The 23,171-nt window shown below is 35.5% G+C and overlaps 1 protein-coding gene across 1 annotated transcript in view; it reads right to left on the bottom strand.

Annotated features, from left to right (window-relative positions):
* The window catches only part of SLC12A2 (solute carrier family 12 member 2), a 151,885-nt gene that overhangs the window by 66,105 nt on the left and 62,609 nt on the right, over positions 1-23,171 (bottom strand). The window contains exons 2-6 of the mRNA XM_044680018.1: positions 17,800-17,919; positions 15,959-16,034; positions 15,067-15,162; positions 3,069-3,208; positions 1,073-1,183 (exon numbers count right to left, since the gene is read on the bottom strand). Of these exons, the coding sequence (XP_044535953.1) occupies positions 1,073-1,183; positions 3,069-3,208; positions 15,067-15,162; positions 15,959-16,034; positions 17,800-17,919 (543 nt within the window). The remainder of the gene's footprint in view (positions 1-1,072; positions 1,184-3,068; positions 3,209-15,066; positions 15,163-15,958; positions 16,035-17,799; positions 17,920-23,171) is intronic.

Below are 23,171 nucleotides of genomic sequence, written 5' to 3'. Positions count from 1 at the left end.
GCTGGATAAGCTGAAATTCACAAGAGGTATCTTTGCAGGTCAAATAGAGAAGAAGATACTTTCTTATAGAGGTGACCAATTTGAACTTCATGATGGCTTAGAGCCATTAATGTCTTCAATTAAAGTGTCAAGGAAGTAGCTTTTAAAGCGTTTGATTAGATAAGGAGAGGGATATTTAGGAATCCAGATGAGAATGCTTTCCATAGGATAGGAGGTGAATTAAGATCAGGAACTGTGATGAAAAAAGGTCAAGAAAACTATATGTCTTGTCATGTGCAATCAATCTATCTTAAGAATTTTAATAAATGTTCAGCTCAGACAGAATAAGGGCCAACTGATTCCAGTAAGAACTATAAGAACAGGTGCTCCAGTAGGGAGAACTAAACGATTTCACTGCCTCAACATTTGCATTTTTATTCCATCACTATATTTTGTAAAGTTAAATCTATACATATTTTCTTTAATAGTATAGGTTACGGTACTAGAAAAATATCCTCGTCTCAACCTGGGATTTCACTGCTTAGGAAACAAAAGGGGAGTAAATTCCCTTTTACCAATGAAGACCAACAACTTAGCTGTAATTTATAATCTTAGGAAAAAATATTTATTATACTATTAGGAATTTGTCTTGGGCAGCTGAGAGACTGAATGACTTACCTGGCCACACACAGCCACATAGGATTTAAATCTAGATCCTCATGCATCTAAGGGAAATTATTGCCTCTTATTAGGTAGGATTCTATGCTTATCAAAGAGGCAGCCTAAGGACAAAAGAGAATCCAGAAACCCAAAGTCTATCCTAAAGGAGAAATGGTTAAGGGAAACTTAGAACTAGAGAAGAGGGAGTGAGAACTGGGGAACTGGGACTCACAGGTAGCAGAAAACCCAGGGTCCCTGGAGGTAGTGAAAACCTAGGTTGACAGTAACATTGTGGCATCACTCAAATTTGCCTTTAAAACACATTGCTGGAACCCATTAAAAAAGATTACAAAAATAACAGATTCATTTCCACAAACAACCTGTATCAATATTCTGCATATTTACTGTTTGTATTTCTCATATAGTTGCTTACTTTTGCTTCCCATTCCATTCCAGCTACTGAGATACCCAAAAGTAGTACCACTGTAATGGCTCCAATAATTCTGATATCATTGATTTCATCCACCATAAGTATAGAATGCTCCTATAAAAAGATCATATAATCATAGGTAATATCAATATTCACTTAATACTAACATGTAAGACTAGCTAAAACAGGGGTTAAGTTATTTAAATCTTAATGAAAAAAAGTCAAAAATTCAACACAAAAAAAATCCCAAGCAAAATATGATTAATGAATTCTTTCTAATGTTGTACTAATATAGCCCAAGAAAAGTCAGCATCTACTTTTTGCAAACCTGTAAGTTTTTCAATATTCCCATTTAAATAATAATAATGGGGCAATATAGTATTCTGTTTTTTTTTTTTTTAACCCTTAACTTCTGTGTATTGGTTCCTAGGTGGAAGAGTGGTAAGAGTGGGCAATGGGGATCAAGTGACTTGCCCAGAGTCACACAGCTGGGAAGTGTCTGAGGCTGGATTGGAATCTAGGACCTCCAGTCTCTAGGCCTAACTCTCAATCCACTGAGCTACCCAGCTGCTCCTAGTATTCTGGATAATGGGAGTCATCTCTCTCTCTCTCTCTCTCTCTCTCTCTCTCTCTCTCTCTCTCTCTCTCTCTCTCTCTCTCTCTCTCTCTCACACACACACACACACACACACACACATAATTCAAGTGATACACACACTCATCATATACAAACAAACCACTTTTCACAAAATGAAATGAAACACTCAGCACTAAAACCATGGTGAACATAATCTTTGATTGTTTTATGAGTTTAGTATAAATTTATTTCAAACACTTGTTAATTTTTTTAATTTGAAAAATAAATTTCTGTTATTAGTTCATTTGTCACCTCTCACTTTCATAGAAGTTGAATGGTGAGCTATAAAAATGAACAATTTTGAAAAATTTGAGAACTCTGATCAATGCAAGAAATAATTATGATTTGAAAGGATCAATGATAAAGAATGCTATTCAACTGCTGACAGAGAAGTAATGAATTAACCAAATGAGATGCAGTTTTGGACACAGTCAAAAGGGAAATACAATTTGTACGAAAATGAATATGTTACAAGTTGCTTTTTTCCCTGAGGGTGGAAGATAAGGTAGAATGAAAGGGAAATAAAATAAATGCTTGTTGTTAGAAAAAAGTGATTAAAAAAAGATAAATGTTGAAAATGTAGTTATTATAGCTTACTATTTGGAATACAGATGAATAAGACCTTACTATAAATATTAACTGAAAAATGAGTAAATTAATAAATAGATCACTGGCTAGCATAAGGAAAACTCAGTATGTTAGTGTTTTGTTTATAAGAGAATTGACATGAATAATATTTTCAGCTTTTATAAAGTTATAATATTGTTTTTTTGGATGCAAAAGTGGGATAATTTGTTAAATTTTTAACAACTGAGGAATAAAATCTAAAAGCAATGCTATGATACCATTTAAAATAATTAGATATTATCTGGCATATCATAAAAGCCAATGTTAATAGCTACTGTTACAAAATAAACTTTCAATATAACAAGCAATAAACTAATTTAGGATTATAGTTACAACGGACAAATGGAGAAATTAGACCACTTCATCATCACCATATCTAATATTTATATAGTGTTTTAAGAGTTATGAAGCTCTTTACATATGTTTCCTCTTTTGATTTCTCACAACACAGTGAAGTAAGCACTTTAGTTACCTCCCTTCTATAAATAAGGATAAAGCAGTTTGCCCTGGGTGATACAATTACTAAAGTGTCTGAGGCAGGATTCCATTAGGTCTTAACTCCAAAAGCCTCTATTATGCTTTTTTTTCTAGCTCACTCATAGAAAGAGAAGTTCAGATTTTAAATTTTGAAAATTTTGGACTTTGGATACTAGGTCTATTACTGTACTTTATGTGTATTTGATACAAATAAGAAAAAAAGTCACTACCAAAGAAACAAACTAGAAATCAAATTACCTTAAGTAACTCAACAACTGTTTCTGCAAATCCAACCACATACATGGCCACTGCAACAGCATTAGCAAAAGCAAAGATTAGTCCTATTGCGCCACCAAATTCTGGTCCCAGACTTCGTGATATTAAATAGTATGCTCCCCCTAATGAGAGAGAAAAAAATAATTTAATTAGAATGAATGAAAGCAAGTTTATATTTACATAGTACTTTATGATTTCCAAAAATTTTAAATACAATAAAATGTACATGTATACATTAGTAGAAATTTTAATAGGTGGTTATTTAATTACATTTCTTTTGATTTTCACAACCTATGAAGTTAGGAGAACAAGTATTATTATAATTCCCATTTTAAATACAGTACTCAGAAGAGTGATGGTTATAGCATTAATAAATGGCATAGATTTAGGGTCTTTTCCCTTTGGGGAACCATTTATTTTGAAAAAGAGAATATGTAATTTCTTTTATCATAAATTTGAGAAATTGAAAAATTTCATAGCCAAGAATTTCTTCCCATACTTAATATAAAACTGTCCTGTTGAAATTAATTTCCTATTTCCTCTTATAGGATCCTTAGTAAAAACAGAAAGGAGCCAATTAAGATTCTTTATATTATATCCCTTTGTTCTCTTTGAGTTTACAGTTGTGAAAGAGAATCCTTTATTTTCTTTGCCAGTTGGAGCTAACACTTTGGTTAACAATAACTTGAGTACCCCACTGGATTGTGAAGACAGGATCCTTTGTCTACTTTTTGATTAAATCAACAAAAGCTTGAACTAGGTGGAGGAGCTCCCCAACCACTTAGTCTTAGAGAATTCACACCCTCAGAAACTCAATCAGTCAGGAATCTGTGAAACCTTTTGATGAGTATTCACCCCTCCAGAAAGTAAAAACTGGTTCTCACAAACACAGGCCCCTGGGTAGTACTAGACAGTTTGGAAGCTATGATTGGCCCCTGTGAAGAGGAGCGGGGACAAGAAGCCACTATAAAAGGCCCTGAATTTCTGGGGCTAAGAAGCTTCAAGAAGAAGGTTGGCTCAGGGAAGAAAGTCAGCCTCAGGAATCACCTTGAGTCACTGTCTTGACCTGCCTCTTGGAGGGAACTTGGGTGAGTGGATAGCTGGCTTCCCCTTCCTGTCTTCTGGAGAGAGTTTAACTCGGGTTGAAGGTCAATAAGTCCTGGCTGAGAGGAGTACCTGAGCAATATTTAGTTATATAGGCTAATGTCTTCTCTACCCTTTTGTATTTCTCTACTTTCACTCTTTCCACCTCTTTTGTAAATAAATGCTGTTAAAGGTCATTTCCACTTTGAGCAATAATACTTTGAACTGGCAACTACAATATTATTTATAATTTTCATATATTTTAGTCAACCATTAAAATTTAATTCTTATACCTTCATTAAGCTTATAGACACACAAAGTAATCTTTACCTACTCACTCAAAAAATAACTAATTTCTAAATTCTTATTTTGAGTATTTGACAGCTAGTACATAAGATATTTGTTATTCAGCCTGCTGAAAGTTATGTCTTCTGGTTAATTATAATTTATAGAATATTTTCAGGCAATCTGACAATTATTAGCAAAAGAAACATTAAAATAAAAAACAAAATAAACAAATTACTATTTTTTAAAATAGCAGCACCTTATATGAGAGATACTATTATTGGTCATTTTATTTTTATAAGCACCCTCAGAATGACAAAATGGTTTCTGGCTTTTTTTGTCCATTAATTATTAGTTTCTTAAGAACAACTATAACCTGGGTGACTGCATTTCTCCCATCACTTGACAAAAATCAGTAGGTGTTTTGAAGTCTAGAATTCCTTAAGGCTGAGTCATAAAATCAAACTTTCTTATGCAAACTAGTGCGGTGCTGAAATACAGAAAGCTAAGCATATTTTTTTTAAAGCCACATCAAGGAAATTTTCTCTAAGGTTTCTTCATACGTAAAATGAGGAGATAGAACTGAGCTACATTTTCAGCTCTAAATCTATGATCCCACTGTCTACTCCTTAAAGTTGTTATAAGAATAAAATGAAAATATATCTGAGAGCATTTTATAACTTGAGCACTATATGCTAGGAGAATCATACAAATTATGGGCAGTATAGACCACAGAGGGTCAATTGATTCCCTGCTCTAATTTTAAAGGAAGGTAAAAAGGAGCCCAAGGTCACAGAAGTAGTTGGTACAGGAAACAGGATTTAGACCCAGGTCCTGTGACTCCAAAACCAGTATTCTTTTTTCTGTTCTATGTTATCTCTCAACATGGATTAAATTCTGAAAAGCTCAAGTAAAGGGAGTAGATGAATCACTGAAAATGAAAGTGATAAAAGATTTCACACTCAAAGCTTAAACTAGTGAAGCTCTAAATACCAAGGCAGCCCTCAACCCTTTTTTTTTCAGTTATTCTGCAATTTATTATATGATATTTGATATGTAGTATAAACTTGAAATTCATTATCAATGCTTTTTAATTAAATTTTTAAAGGAGTACTCAAAAAAGTCAAAGTGGAAAATTACTGGGGAGAATAGGATTGTGGCTTTCTGAAGTGGCTCTGATAACTAGTTCACCATGGAATAAAATGCCCCAAACATTACTTTTTTGCCCTATTCTTGCTTTGGTAAGCTGCATGCAACTCTATGTAAAAAACAAAAGAAGCAACAGGAGTGGGTTGGCATGACATGCTGAAATTATTTCAAACTACAAATGGCAGATACATTCTGTAATTGTCTTTTCTATCACTTTCCCCCCTACTCCATAATTCTAACAACTGTAATTATTTTTGAAAGTATGATATGGATGGCCTGGTTGAAAACTTGTACTATTTGTTAACAAAATTAATTCCATTAAATTCTCTTGCTTGTTCTTACAATACTTAAATGTAATTCTTAGTCTTACCCACGTGGTTACTTTTTCTATCTAGATTGCCCATCCTTCCTCATATTCTTCTACGTATTTACAACATATTGGGATTTAACATGTAATGAAATTACATGAAGAATGTCTCTCATAAATGCTAAAAATCATACAGTGTTCCTTGCAAGATATAACCCTCAGACAAGTAAAGTAAAGCAAGTAAAACATATGAAATATATAAAAGGAGGTACATTTTCTAAGGTGTCTGCTAGTGTCTTAGATAATTTTCAATACAGAATCCAAAGGGAAGAGAGACTCCCTGGAGATAGTGATGTTTTCCCAATGCTTCTATGGGAAGATAATATTGCATTGATTTCATCAAGTCCCAAAATACTACAGAGTTTCCTAAATAAGATTTATAAGAGTTTGTCATAACAATTTCTAATGGTAATTTCTGGGTAAAAAAACATGGATGAAAAATGCCTAGTATGCAGATATATATGCAGATTGAATGGACAATCCATAAAATCATCTGTTTGGCATTGTATGCAAAATTCTTCATAACCTGGTCCTTTCCTAACTTCCAAGTTTTCTTATTCCTAACTCTTTCCCACTTCTCATCCAAACTGTGCAGTGACTCTGGCCTCCTTACTATTCCAAGTAAAATCTCATATTCCCTATTTTATCCTATAATATGTTTATACATAGTTGTTTTCATTTTGTCTCCAGCAGTAGACTGGGAGCTCCTTGAGAAGAGGCACGGTCTTTTTGCCTTCCCTGGTGACACTTATTAATGCTTGTTTACTGACTGGCTTAAAAGTTCATTCAACAAAATATATAACGAGGCAGATGTTTCTCAGAAAATGCCATGAAGAAACATCATCTTAAGCTAGGCCTTTTCAGTATTTGTAGGATTTCAATACATAGATATTTGCAGAAGGGGGAATGTACTTGAAGCTAGGATAGAAATTTTGAATTTTATTATGCAGGCAATGGTAAGAAGAAAGGGAGTCACTTACTTCATGAAGTTAATCAATGTATAGGTGAGGTGGAGGCAGGGGGAAAATAGTTTAAACCCTATTACAATAATCTTCATAATAATAATAACAGTTTGAATGTATATGGTGCTTTGAGTTTTGCAGAGTGCTTATAAATATCTCATTTTATACTTGCAACAACCTTGGGAGGTACTTTATTATTTGAAGAGACAGTAGAAATTTGAATAAGCACTTGGGAATGGGAGTCTACATCTTAGGAGAGACAATCACGCTAATGATTTAAGAGACACTAGTTCCTAGTTGTTTAACCCTGAACAAATCACTTGAGCTCTTGCCACTCTTGTCTTAGAAATGATTCTAAGACAGAAGGTAAGAAAGAAAGAATTACTTGAAGTCATAGGAGTAGGTAGTATCTTAAATGAGGCTTCAGAGAAAAAAGGACAGGGCTTTGAAGAATACCCACATTTAAGGATTGGAGAAAGACAATGGGCAGATCAGAGATATGGATACACTTTGTCAAAGAGCTGTCCTAAATACCAAGTTAACTCTGTTCAGGATTATTGCATACTAAATACACACACACACACACACACACACACACACACACACACACACGGATATATTGATATTAAGGGAAGGACTAAGGTGTATTAATGATGACAACCACCCAGGAAGCTTTTCATTTCACTTCTCTGGGTCAGTGCACAAAGAAGTTTTAGAGACTGTATTGTATGAAAAACATTAATTATTTTTATTTATAGATTGAGATAAAGACTGAGGACCAAATAAGATGTCCCTGACACTAAAGGGGAACTAGCTCTCCAACCCACAGAATCTAAGTTTCCCTCATGGGAAAGTCTTCTGGTCTTCAAGTCTGCTCTACCAGCGACCTGTTCTAGCTATTTCCACAAAACCTCTCATTGTTTTACTTGGCTATAACCCTCAGTCTCTGCTCTGGTTATATTTCTTAGAAGTTGTCTCCAATCTGCTGAGTGGACTCAAATTGGCTAAGTCCACCCAAAGTGGGTCTGAACCCTGAGTGAGGTAACCTTAAGAGCCCACAGACAAGATTTTCCAGGCAAAATCTTTCAGGCAAGTTGTTAAAACAGAGCAGGTAAAGTTATATCTTCTTAGGATTTATTTCAGTTTATCAGGAACCTCCAAACTTCTCCAAAACAGGTTAGATTAAGGTAGCCAACAAGAGTTCCTCCTTCCTCTCCTCAGCCTGGGACAGGAAGAAGTGTCAGCTCCATTTTCAAAACTCTTCCTCCTCTGCCCCCTGCATTCCAGAAACCTTCAACTTCTCTTAAACTTTACTCTTAATCTCTGTAAGTTTATTATTACAATACACATATTCTCACAGAAAGTACAAAAGTCATACCTCTGATAGATGTTTATAAAATGAGTATTTATACAGCCCTTTAAGGTTTAAAAAGGCTTTTGCTGACACCATTTCATTTGATTTTCACCTCTATCCTTGAAGTAAATAATTCAAACATTATCCTTACTTTATAGATGGCAAGCTAAATTGCCCATGGTCACAGAACACAATGTCAAAAATTGGATCTGAATGCAGGTTGCTGCAGATTCCATATACACTAATTTTTGTACAGTACCTCTAAATATTAAAGAATTAAGCAAGGAGATGAGTGAAAATGAAATTATACTGTTAGGTTTAGAAGGTAAATAGCAGAGTATAGATATTTCTTAGCACGAAACAATAATTTATTGGAACCTAGGTGTTTAAAGCTAATTTTTAAAATAAGATACCAGCTTTTATATTTTTTTCTCTAATAAGTCTACCACATTTCCCAAATAAGCACAATAAGAAAATGAAAATTTCCCTTATTTATTCAACATAAATTGCTTTCTAAACTGTGTGTGAAAAGGCCAGACAATTTAAAAGATGGCTTAATTTGAACATTTTAGCTATTTTAGCATATTTAGCTCTCTGTTCAGTGTCTCAAAATATCCATGTTTCTAATGGTATTATTAAAGAAAACAATTTGTAAGCATTTTCCATCTGAAATACATAGTAATAACAAGGTCATAGTTCATATATTTGGGGAGGGGATGACAGCTATGAAATAAAAGAACTACAATTAATCATAACTGCATTTTCTTACCCCCTTCCCCAATTTCTGATGAAGGATATTCCCAGGATAATCCCAGTTCTGATTCAAAGCAAACCAATTCAACAAATATTTTATTAGGTGTATACCATGTTCAAGATTTTACTTGTAACAGACACTGCAAATGCCAGGTAATAAAAGGCATCTTTGCCATCATGCTTCTTATTTTATTGGGGTGGGGGGTGGAATGCAACATGTACAGAAATAAGTGTGACAAGAAAAAATATGACAAGGGAAAAAGAGAAATTCAGACTGGGTGGCCTTCAAGGCTTTTTCGACTCAACTTCTCAGGTTCTGTATAAAATAACTGATGTAGGAGATCATTTTCAGTTGGGGGAATCAGCAGATTTCCTGCAGGAGCTAGTATTGTCTCCACCAAAAAAGTTAGCACATAAGCTGCTTGCCAAATTTCTGATAAACAGTTGCCTCATTGGTCTCATCCATGGAAATCTAGGGTTGGGCAAGAGAAGGCTATTTCTTTTGAGGGTACACACAGGTTTTTGCATATGGCAGAAAGACTGACACAAAACCAATATGTCATTTTACACTTTCCCCAACAAAAAGAAAGATGAAGTAAGCAGTCTTCCTATCTATCACTTGTCTATAAATTTATGAGTTTATTAAGTGCCTACTATATAGGACTACAAAGAACAAAGCAAAACTGCCCCTTCCCTCAAGGAGTTTATATTCTACTAAGGGCAAACAAAATATATACATATAAATATGTGCAAAATAAATACAAGGTAATTTGAGGGAAAGACACCTGTAAGCTGACAGAAGTCAGAAATAAGCCTCATATAAGTGGTGGTATTTGAGCTGAGCTTTGCAAGAACTGAGGAATGCTCACAGGCAAGGGTGAGAAAAGAGTCCATTCTAAGAATAAAGAGTGGCCTTTGAAGAAGTACGAAACAGGAAACAGGATGTAATGGTTGGACCAAAGAAGATGAGAAGGTCAGCTGGAATGACAGGCTTGGACCAAATTGTGAAGAATTTTAAATGCTAAAGAAATACTTATCTGATACTAATGGTAACACTTGAATTTCCTGAGCAAGGGGTGACATGGTCAAATCTGTGCATTATGAATATTACTTTGGCATCCATGTGAAGGACAGATTGGAAAAGAGAAAAATGGGATCCAACAAAACTAATGAAGAAAGCAAAAGTAAGAGGTGCTAAGGATCTAAAAAAAGTCATGACCTTGAAAATGGCGAGAAGCTGGTCCTAGATATGTACAAGTGAGACTGAGAGAATCTGAAGGGCCTTGAACCTCTGAAGTCATGACAACTTCAATGCTCTTTAACTAGCAATCTGGTTTGAGGCTCTTCTATCATTTCCAAAACACCAAGAACTTTTATAATTAAAATAAATATAATGACATTCTAAAACCATGCAACTACTTGAGTCATGCCAGCATTTTCCCTGGCTGTCCCCCATACTTGAAACTCTCTTCTTCATTACTCTCTCTCCTGAATTTTCTGGCTTCTTTCAAGTCTCAGTTGCAAGAAACCTCCTTAATCTTAATCTTTCTTAGTCTTAGAAATACCCTATGGAATTAACTCCAATGCATCCCAAATAGATGTAATTTGTACATGATTGTTGCATGTTGTCTCCACCATGAGACTGGGAGCTGCAAGGGAAGTCTGTTTTTTCTTGTGTGGCCTTTCTTTGTATTCCTAGCCTAGCACAGAGAAGGAATTTACTGCTTTTGATTTGACTGTTAATATGATGATGTCAAAAATACACACAAATATTTGTATCTTCACATATAGATGTTACACATGATTTATAGATAGATTTCTTATGTTTATCATAAAAGCTGATAAAACTGAAGGCTTCTGTATTTTCATTGCATCAAGCATCAGAAAACAAGATTTTGTACCATTATTTAGATTCTTGCCCAGGAACAAATAGGAACTTCCATTGGTAGAATCAGACATTTCTTTAAATAATTCTACAGATAATTCTAGAAATCAACTATGAACTTTAGTTTTATTTAACAATTTTAGTGTATCATTTATTGAAGTTGTGTCAACTCTTTGAGACCCTATTTTATTTTATTTTTTTAATTTTTAACCCTTACCTTTTGTCTTGGAGCCAAGGCAGAAGAGTGGAAAGGGTAGGCAAGGGGGGGCGGGGGGATCAAGTGACTTGCCCAGGGTCACACAGCTGGGAAGTGTCTGAGGTCAGATTTGAACCTAGGACCTCCCGTCTCTAGGCCTGGATCTCAATCCACTGAGCTACCCAGATGCCCCCAGTTTGTTGGTTTTTTGACAAAGATACTGGAGTGGCTTGCTATTTCCTTCTTTAGCTCATGTTACAGATGAGGAAACTGAGACAAGCAGGATTAAGTGATTTGCTTAGGGTCACAAAGCTAGTGTCTGAGGTTTGATTTGAACTCAGGAAGATGAGTCTTCCTGACTCCAGACCTGGCATTATTTATTATCTATTGTGCCACCAAGTGCTACAATTTATATCTACCAATGATAATATTATTTCATTTTTGTTAGGCAAATGGACACTTAATAGACTCTCTGTTGACTATGACTTCTGAATTTCTAAGGAAGTAGACACTTATGATTCATGAGTCCTAAAAAAAAAAAAAAAAAAAAAAAAAAAAGCCAGTGAAATGGTTCAAAAGCAAAACTCAATTAGGGAAATATTCCCTTTAATAGTTGTTTCTTTTATACTATCTATATTGCCCATTTCAGATTAGTCATAATATTTCTGCTATCATAAAATGTCTAGAAGTAAAAGACAGCTGTGGAAAAATAGAGAAGTATTACAAAAGTAATACAATAAAAAGTGATCAGAGGGTAAGAAATCCAGGAAGAAGGTCTCATCCCTACAAGAGACCAAAGGGGCATGAGATAACCAAAAGTTCCTCTCTTCACTGTCACTCCATTTAGTACAGTATAGCCACATCCTGATAATGAATCAATGAAAACTTGTAGTGATAATTACCTTCTTTCTATTACTATTATCACTAGAGTTCATTAACAAATTTAACCAAATCTTAATTTAATCATCATTATTCTTGCCTTGTTTTCGTTCTTTTCTTCTTCGGTGAATATTTCCTAGATTTGCTCCACAATTTCTTTTCCTCTCAATTTCCTCATACCAAAATGGTTTAAGATCCAAATGAACATGATTAGTCAATTAAAATGTCCTTCTTCCACCTACCCAAAGACTACTGAATTAATTCAGACTGGACTCCCAGAGGGAGAAGGGACATTGACATTTCATTCAACAAAAACTTATTAAGTATAAACTGTCTACTAAAATTTAAAACCTTATAGACCCTGACAATTTTCCCATACCTTACCCTCCAGGTTTATTACCCTCAGAGCCTCTCAGAATCTGCCTGCCAAATATGTCATTTGGAATTAATGTAAAACCCTGGAAAACCACATCTCCTAGCTACAACTTCCCCTGACACCTCCCACTTCCTTTGTGGGAGGTGTCAGAGAAAGTATAAAAGGGAAAGTTTGGAGCTTTTTTGCTCTCTCAACCCTGGAATACTCTGCTCTTCCCAGCTGGAGGCTGAACCCTGCAGATCTTCTCTCTTGGCACCTTTTTCCCTTTCTTCCTACCTCCTAGTTTTCCCTAGACCTTCCCTAAAGTTGCTTTCTGATCAATTATTTGAGCCTCTGAAGGGCTCTGGTCAATTTCCCCTGCTGGGGACTGGCAACTACTACCTTCCTTTCCCTTCCTCTACCTTCCTCTCTCCTTTCTTCCATCCATCCTATCCTACCTTCATCCCTAATCCCCCTCACACAAGTCTGCGTAAGGCTAGTGTTCACTCATGTTTTTCAGAATCAAAAAGGATATCAAGATCCAAGAGGCAGTGAGTTGGTTGAAGGATTTGCATCCTCAATTAACTTTGTTTACAAAACTGATTTATAGATTTTTAATAAATCCCATAATTGGATCAACTCTACCTCTATAATCTATAATTCCAGATTCACTTGTGGACCAGCTTTCCAGAAAGGTTTGGCTTACATCCTGCTTTATCTGAGAAGGCTTAGCCGACTACCTTGTAGCTAAGCAAGAATCATTTCTGCAACATCTCAGGCCAATGATTATCTAGCCTTTCACTGAGTACGGAAAACTTACCTGGTACTTCTTATCAGCACCACTGAACTAGCTCTTATACTACCTAGTATATTTCCATCTTTCTGCCTTCAACTACACGGCATTTTGCTTTATCTGTCTGTCTTTCTTTCTTTCTCCCGTACTTGCTGTCTTAGAATCAATGTGTATTGGTTTCAAGGTAGAAGTGTTAAAAGGGAGAAAGGAACAACCCCCGGGTAATGATATAATGGTTAATTTGTGTTAGTGAACCCCCAAGGGTGCTCCTTCCCTGTCCCGGAAAAGAGCTGATGTCTGACCTCTGTCTTTGAGCTAATAAGGTAGAGGCACAAGTAAAGCAAAGGTCTAAGAACACCACAGGAGGGAGAAATGATGATTAATTGGGAAAATTTTTGCGAGAACTAATCCCTGGGTGCTCCTCCTGATTCAAATCCCTTGCTAGAGGAAGATCAATGACTTTCAATCCAGGACTTTGCTACCACCATCCACCAACCTTCTTTCTTTCACTTTAAGATCTAACTGCTAATTTGTAAATAACTACTATTTATTTGGGATAGGATATTAAAGGTGAGATTAGGAAAGAGGTCAAACAAGAGTTCCCTAAGCTAAAACCACAGAGAGATGAAGGATCCTTTCGGCTTTGGCCAACAGCTGAAAGGACCAGCCTGGAAGCTGTCTTAGTCTTCTTGGTTCCCTTGTGCTGGCTAACCTAATCTAATATTAAAGAAAGTAAAATGTCTTTAGATGTGGCTGGCACAGAGAAGGATGATTCTGTCTTCAAGGCTGATACAGCCTGCCCTTCAGGGTAAACCCTCTCAGGCAGCTGTATGTCCAGTCAGTCTACACAGGTCTTCAGATACAGAGAAACAGGAACCATTCACAGTCAATGTTGGCAATGGATAAGATCGGTAAATCTTAAGGAAATGGTGAGATTTCAATCCTGGGTGTCATTTGGAGCTGTGTTCAGAAGAGTGGTAAGGGCTAGGCAATGGGGTTAAGTGATTTGCTCTGGGTCACACACAGCTAGAAAGTAACTAAGACCATATTTGAACCCAAGACCTATCTGTAGACCTGACTCTCAATCCTCTACTGAGCTACCTAGCTGCTTCCTATATTTCTTTATATTCTCATAAATTCTCAAAAAATACTGACCTAAGCCCATTTGAAATTTTTTTGGCAGATATATTGGAGTGGTTGGCCATTTCCTTCTCCAGTTCATTGAAGAGATGAGGAAACTGGGGCAAACAGGATTAAATAACTTGCCCAGGATCACACAGCTAGTTAAATGTCAGAAGCCAGATATAAGTTCAAGAAGATAAGTCTTTCCAACTCCAGCCTGATATTCTATCTACTGAGCCCACACCCACCCCAAACATTTCTAAATGTTAAAATTTGATACAAAAGATCTTAAATCTTAGTATTATTTCCACAGATTCACTTCTACTTTGATGTCATCATTCATGTATACAGCAGCCTCTCTATAAGGCATAATAAACTATAAACACAATAATGATTTACAATGGATTTACAACACCACTGTCTCATGCAAAGAATGGGCTTATATGTACCCTTCAAAATGAGAAAATAATTTCTACACTGTATAAACATTAAAATGGAAAAGTTAACCCAACTTAAAAAACAAAATTTTACTTTAGTAACAGAACTCCTTTAAACTCCTCTGCCTCCAAAATAAAACAAACTAGCATTTTTAAGAAGTAAAATTTAAAACATACTCTTCTTGTCAGAAAATATCCAGTAGCCATTTCCTTTCTTTTATATATATTACCAACTCAAAAATTTAAGATTAAAAAAGGTTTACAAATATAAATTTAACTTTGTTTTTAAAAGGTGGTTTTTAATATAGGTACTTTTAAAAGACTAGAAAGAAATATGATCTTTAAAAAGATTGACTTTACCTCCTCTTACAAATCCATTGGTAGCTATTGCTGAAGTAGACAATCCTGTGATGGTTGTGACAACAGTGGCCATTGCTATAACAAGAACTGACAGACCTTTAGGGAAAAGAAATGAATTTTTTAAATGTTATTAAAATTTTTGTTTTAAAAAAGAGAAAAGATATATAAACCACACTTTTAGATTATCACATTTAGAATTTCTTATCTATCTGAGTCCAAGTGAAGTAATATGGAACAGCTGAAAGAGAGCTAGACCTATAGTCTCTCCAAGCCTATCTCTGCCTTTTTCTATCCATGTCACTTTGAGCAAGTTACAAACTGAGTTTCAGTTTGGCCACTTGTAAAATGGAGAAAATGGTACTTGTTTCTACCTTCTTCACAGGGTTATAGTAAGGAAAGTCTTCTGTAAATCAAAAAGCTCTAGAAATATATATAAATGATTAAACATTCCAATTTATTTCATAACTAAAAATGAATTAAAAAAAAATACTTTTGGGGGGCTGTAAATGGCTCAGTGGATAGAAAGCCAGATCTGGAGATAGGAAATCCTGGGTTCAAATTAGGTCTCAGATATTTCCGAGCTGTGTGACCTTGGGGGCAAGTCACTTAATCACATTGCCTAGCCTTTAATGCTCTTCTGCCTTGGAACTAATACACAATTCTGATTCTAAGCTTTTTATTTATAAATAAATTTTTAAATATTCTTGTGAGGATGAAGGCATCATACAATCACTAAGGTAACACTGATATAAAGCACAACATTGTTCAAAATGTGTTTCTTTTTAATTTTATGTCACTAGTCAAAACATAGTATTATTGAACACGCACTTCCATTCTTTCACAGTACCTAAATAATTACCAACTAAATAAAATAGCATAAAAGTATACCTACCTATACCAGCCTGACCGACAATCCAAGACAGCCTGATAAAGAGCATCACACCCCAAATGTTTAACATACAGCGTACCTGGAAGAGGAGTAACACATAAGTAAGATCTAAAAATATTGTAAAAAAAAAAAAACTACTAGCCAATGGCAGCTACATAAATAATTTCTATAAAGGTATTTTTGTTTTAGTCAAGAGATTAAACATGGTCAATAAAAGCTTAATATAGATAAGAAGGGAGAATCTAGAAATGCAAAAAATGAAGACTATAACCAATGCTTATAATCAATTTCTGACTTTTACAGGTCATAAAACAAGAAACCTTGCACAGATTTTAACTTTTATAGTTAACCACTGACTATTTTCCAAACATAAGACATAATTCTTTTCAAGAAGTCTTTAAAAGATGATTTCTGAAGCTAAATACCCAAGATACAAGAGTAGGCAAAGTAACACTACCCAGTACAGCTTCAAATATGTCCTGGCCCATCACCCAGAATCATAGAACCCAAGAGTGATAGGGACCATACCTGTCTGCTCCATCAAGGAAGGCCTTTCTATTATAATATGGCTCACAAGTAGTCATTTAGGTTCGGTTTCAAAACTCCCAAGGAGGAAACTGTCATATCTTAAGGCAGCCCATTCCATTTTGGGGCAGATCTGGCTATTAGGAATTTGTTTCTGACTTGAAGTCTAATTTTGCCTCTTTAAAATTTCCCACAGCTCCCACTTCCATTTTCTTGGGCCAAACAAATACCATCTCTCCCACCCCCCACCCCCCAATATACCCCCTACCTAGACTTCTTCAAATATTTGAAAATAGTTAGCTCCCTCCCACCTTCCTTTTTCTTTCTCTTTCCTGGAATCTTTTCTTCTCCAGGTTAAATATGCCCAGGTCTTTCAGCTGGTCCTAATATAATAGAGACTTGAGGCCCTTACAAATATGATTGTGGGTACTCTTCAGATTAATGTCTTTTTTAAATGTTGACCAGAAATTAACACAATACTCCAAATGAGGACTGCTGAGCAGCCTATCACCTATGTTCTTGGAAGGTATGCCCCAAGGCCAGGGTTAGCTTTTTAGGTTGTCACATCACACAACTCATATTGAGTTGTGTGATGTAACACAATCTCCAGATCTCTTTCACAACAGTGGCTATCTAATCATGCTTCCCTTCATCTTGTACTTAGGAAATAGGGAACTTATTAATGCATCAATTCTCTCCATTTTATCCATATCAGCAACTGTTTATAACTTCTTGTCTTAGAGAGTTGCGTGGGACTGACTGCAAGCTTGCCTCAGCTAATATGTCAGAAGAAGATTTAAACTCAAGACTTCCTGAACATAGTAGGTTTCCTTAAGAAATACTGGATTGGCTGATAGAAACATTTGTTAACAGAAATAGAAAGGGCTGCCGAAGTATAGGTTCTTTTCCTGAAGAATTCATATGAGAATCAAATTGCAGAAAACACTGAACTTTCTTGAGAACCAACTGATACATACAAATAATACTCTATAATAACTAATATTCAATTAAATAAAAATTAATAAAGCACCTACTTAATATGCATGAAATGGTGTTAGGTTCTGGGAATACAAAGATATAAATAAAGTAGCCCTCGGCCTCAAGTAAGGAGCTTATATCCTAAAAGGAATACAATGGGTATGCAAAAAAAAATTAACAAAAATACTGAACATATAATTATTCGGTAATATGAAATAACTCTAAGAGGCAGAAAAAGAGAATAACTGGAGGTAATTAAGTGAAGCTGCATGTAGGAAGTAACACTCGAACTGTGCTCTGTGGGAAGCTACCCTGATAAAGATAAAAATGTTCATACTTACTAAAACACCCTTTATCCAGCCAAACTTCACTACACCTTTACTTTCTGCAGTATAAGTGACTACAGCTTCTCTGGTTGGAGTACCTTCTTCTCCATTTGCAAAGCCATCCTCAAAAGGTTCCTGATTAGGACAAGAAAAAAGACTTTAAAATTTGTGCATTATTCAAGAATTTTTTAAAAAGATGATTTCAAAAAAATAATTTAAATTTCAAATTCAGATTACATATTTTTAAGTTACTCGATGAATGAAGCACTCAGCATAAAAAAAATCTTAGAAGAATTCCTTGAAGACACTCAACAAATACTTGTTAAAGAATGGATGGACCCAGTCTTTATAAAAAAAGACTTTGAAAAGTTTAATGAAGGAAAACCATATTAAACCAGTTATTATGAATATGAAACCTATTTTTTTTTTGGCGATTTTTTTACCACTGTGAGTTTGACAAGTGTCAGAATTTTTGCCTGTGTCTAGGCTAGTTAATTTGGCAATTTCAGTACATGATTATTTCCCCCCTTTTAGTCATTCATTTAATCTTACCAAACATGTTTAAGTAGATGTCATCCAAATCTATATCCCTAACACTTAATATATAACCTATCCTTCAGTCTAATACATTTGTATACTTGGGTATACTACTAATCCTGGAAATTTTCTCATGGTAAAAAGTTAACTAACTCTTTCATCTCTATCCCCTTCCCAAAATATGTGAACAGAGTCAAGATGGTGGCTTAGTAGCAGCAAAAGCTGAAATCGTTCTGAAAATCCTCCCAAACCAAGCTTAAAATAAGTGCCTCAAAAATGACAGGAGTCAAAAAACCAAAAAGACAGAGTGAGGGAGCTCTCCTGTGGAAAACAACTTGAAAGGTAGGTAGAGAGTCAATTTTCATGGGATAAGGAGGAATCAGATGTAAAACTGCACAGAGGAATATGGGCTGACCACCACCCAACTACTGGGCCAGGTTCCAAGCCAGTGCAAAAGTAAACTTTGGGATCCTAGGAGGTTCTGCCCAAACCAATGAGCACTCCGTATCCACCTCTTGATGTTCTATGTCCTGCACCAACCCACAGTGAAGCCCCAAAAGCTCTTTGCAAGGCTGTGGGAAAGCCCCTGATCCGCAGGCAAAATAGCCCACAGTGCTGAGTCCTACAAACAGAGGAGATGGAGTCCTACAGAGGAGGTGGAAGAAAGATGGGAAAAGAAAATAAAAATAATCCAAAAAGAAAATAATATCTTAAAAAGTAAAATTGGTCAGCTGGAAAAAGAGGCACAAAAAACAATGAAGTAAGAATTCTATAAAAAACAGAATTGACCTACTAGAAAAGAGGGGGGAAAAATCCAATGAAGAAAGAGTTCTAGGAAAAGTAGAATGGACCAAATGAAAAACTGGATCAAAAAGTCAAGGAAGAAAATCATTCTTTAAAAATTAGAATTGGTAAATAGAAGCTAATGATTTTATAAGACATCAAGAAAAAAGAAAACAAAATTAAAAGAATGAAAAAAAACAGAAGAAAATATGAAATATCCCACTGAAGAAACAACTGGCCTGGAAAATAGATCCAAAAGGGACAATTTAAAAACTATTGGGGGGACTTCCAGTTAAGATGGCGGCAGAGTAAGGAGCAGCTGCTCGATCTGTCCCAACCGAAGCATACAGGACTACTCAAGGGGAAATAAAAACGAGCCCAGAAGAACGAAGGAACCCCACAACAGGGCTCAGCATTGAAGCTTCTGTGCGGGTGAAGGCAGTGCCCTAGGCTTGAATAAAGATATACAGCCCAGGCTTGGACCTCCAGTGGGGACCAGGAGGTGACAGGAGCAAGGCTATGGAAGCAGCCCCAAAGACTGCTGAAGGAGCCTCAGGCAGAGGGGCAGACCGGGGTCTACCAGGAGGCCTGACCCCGAGGACAAGGAGACCGGAGCACCCCGGAGCTTAGAAAGCGCAGGCAGACCCTGAGTGTGAAGACAAAGCTGAAAGGGGGCGGGGCTAACGATGGCAAGGCGAGAATTCAGAAGAAGAAAAAGATTATCAAGAAAAACTCTGGAACACTCGAAACTTTTACACAGAGAAAATCCAGACAACAGAGGAGGACAAACAAATATCCAAATCTTCCCAAAACAAGGAAAACTGGTCAAAAGCTATGGAAGAGTTCAAAACTGAGATTTTGAAGAAGATGGAAGAGATCTGGCAAGAAAATAACAGTTTAAAAGGCAGAATTTTGCAATTGGAAAGTGAGGCTCAGAAATCAAATGAAATGATAAGCAAATTGAACTCCAGAAATGACCAGATTGAAAAGGAAAACCAGTCCCTAAAGGCTAGAATTGAACAATTAGAATCCAATGATCTCTCAAGACAACAAGAACAAATAAAACAAAGTCAAAAGACTGATAAAATAGAAGGAAACATGAAATATCTCAATGAGAGAGTGACAGACCAAAAAAAACGGTCTAGAAGAGACAATTTGAGAATTATTGGTCTTCCAGAAAAGGCAGAAATTAATAGAAACTTGGACTCTATACTTAAAGAAATTATTCAGCAAAATTGCCCTGAAGTTCTACAACAAGAGGGCAATATAGACATTGAAAGGATCCATAGATCACCCTCTAAACTGGACATAGAAAAGTCAACACCAAGGAATATAATAGCAAAATTTATGAGCTTTCAAGTAAAAGAAAAAATCTTACAAGAAGCCAGAAAGAGACAATTCAAATATCAAGGAGCACCAATCAGGATCACACAGGATCTGGCAGCCTCCATGCTAAAAGACCGCAAGGCTTAGAACACGATATTCAGAAAGGCAAGAGAGATGGGTCTTCAGCCACAGATCAACTACCCAACGAAACTGACTATATACTTCCAGGGGAAAGTATGGGCATTCAACAAAATTGAAGAATTCCAAGTTTTTGCACAAAAGAGACCAGGACTAAATGGAAAGTTTGATACCCAACCACAAAAACCAAGAGAAACATGAAAAGATAAATAAGAAACAGAGGGAAAAGAAAGAAAACTTACAATTCTTTAAATTTGACTCTTTAAGGGCTTAAATAAGATCTAATTATCTGTATTACTAGGTGGAGAAATGCTATGTATAATTCTCTGTAGTGTACTCTATTCACTAGTATAATATTCACTATTATAGCAACCAGAAGAATAATTCATAGGGAGAGGATAGGATACTAAATGGTCTAAGATGACATAGAGGGTGGGAAAGAGGGGGGGAATAATAGGGAACACCAAGAAAAATCTGAGTAAATAAGAAAAATAGAATATTCTATTACACACAAAGAGGACATGGGAAGGGGAGGAGATAAATACTATTATCAGAAGGAGAGGAAGAGAGCATTAAGAGGGAATAATCAAACCTTACTCTCAGTGTAATCAACCCGGAGAGGGAAACGTAGCTTTATTATCCATTCAGATAAAAAAAACTCTATCTAACCCTACTGAGAAAGTCAGAAGGGACAAACCAAAGGGAACAGGGGAGTGGGGAGATCAAAAAAGGGAGGGAAGAAGGGGGAGGGTATTTATTAGGCCTTTAAAAATAAAAAGAGGGAATAACAAGGGAGGGGGCAGAAAGGGAAGTCAATCAAGGGACACTAACTCAAAGCAAACCATTGGTTTAAAAGAAAATAGTGTAAGAAGAAGGGGTGGGTCTAGAGGAGGATACAAAAATGTCAGTGAATGCACAACTGATAATTGTAACTCTGAATGTGAATGGGATGAACTCGCTCATAAAATGAAAGCAAATAACAGAGTGGATCAGAAACAAAAATCCTACCATATGTTGTCTACAAGAAACACATATGAGGTGGGTAGACACACACAAGTTTAAGGTTAAGGGCTTGAGTAAAATCTTTTGGGCGTCAAATGAAAAAAAGAAGGCAGGAGTGGCTATTATGATCTCTGAAAAAGCCAAAGTAAAAATAGATGTGATTAAAAAAGACAGGGAAGGTCATTACATCCTGATTAAAGGCAGTATAAACAATGAGGAAATAACACTGCTCAATATATATGCACCAAGTGGTATAGCATCCAAATTCATAAAGGAGAAACTGGCAGAGCTCAAGAAGGAAATAGATAGTAAAACCATAATAGTAGGAGATCTAAATATTCCTCTTTCAGATCTAGATAAATCAAACCAAAAAATAAATAAGAAAGAGGTAAGAGAGGTGAATGAAGTCCTAGAAAAATTAGATTTAATTGATATGTGGAGAAAAATAAATAGGGACAAAAAGGAATACACCTTCTTTTCAGCTGCACATGGTACGTTCACAAAGACTGACCATGTAATAGGACATAGAATCATTGCAAACAAATGCAAAAGAGCAGATATAATAAATGTAACCTTCTTAGATCATAATACAATAAAAATAATAATTAGTAAGGGCACCTGGACAGGCAAATAAAAAACCAATTAGAAATTAAACAATATGATTCTCCAAAACCAATTTGTCAAAGAAGAAATCATAGAAACAATCAAAAATTCCATTGAAGAGAATGACAATGATGAGACATCCTACCAAACTCTGTGGGATGCAGCCAAGGCAGTACTCAGGGGGAAATTTATATCCTTAAATGCATATATTAACAAATTAAGGAGGGCAGAGATTAATGAATTGGGCATGCAATTCAAAAAATTAGAAAGCGAACAAATTAAAAACCCTCAGATGAAAACTAAATTAGAAATACTAAAAATTAAGGAGAAATTAATAAAATTGAAAGTAAAAGAACTATTGAATTAATAAATAAGACTAGAAGCTGGTATTTTGAAAAAACAGATAAAATAAACAAAGTACTGGTCAATCTAATAAGAAAAAGGAAAGAAGAAAACCAAATTGGCAGTATCAAAGATGAAAAGGGAGACCTCACCTCTAATGAAGGGGAAATTAAGGCAATCATTAAAAACTATTTTGCCCAATTATATGGCAACAAATATAACAATTTAGGAGATATGGATGAATATCTACAAAAATATAAATTGCCTAGATTAACATCAGAAGAAATAGAATACCTAAATAATCCCATATCAGAAACAGAAATTGAACAAGCCATCAAAGAACTCCCTAAGAAAAAATCACCAGGACCTGATGGATTCACAAGTGAATTCTATCAGACATTCAAAGAGCAACTAATCCCAATACTATACAAATTATTTGATAAGCAAAGAAGGAGTCCTACCAAATTCCTTTTATGACATAAATATGGTACTGATTCCAAAGCCAGGTAGACCAAAAACAGAGAAAGAAAACTATAGACCAATCTCCCTAATGAACATAGATGCAAAAATCTTAAATAGAATATTAGCAGAGAGACTCCAGCAAGTAATTAAGAAGACCATCCACCATGATCAGGTGGGATTTATACCAGGAATGC

Source organism: Gracilinanus agilis, chromosome 1, assembly GCF_016433145.1.
Source record: "Gracilinanus agilis isolate LMUSP501 chromosome 1, AgileGrace, whole genome shotgun sequence".
Taxonomy (NCBI): Eukaryota; Metazoa; Chordata; class Mammalia; order Didelphimorphia; family Didelphidae; genus Gracilinanus; species Gracilinanus agilis.
Note: the sequence above shows the minus strand (reverse complement) of the source record. Positions and strands in the feature narration are given on the sequence as shown.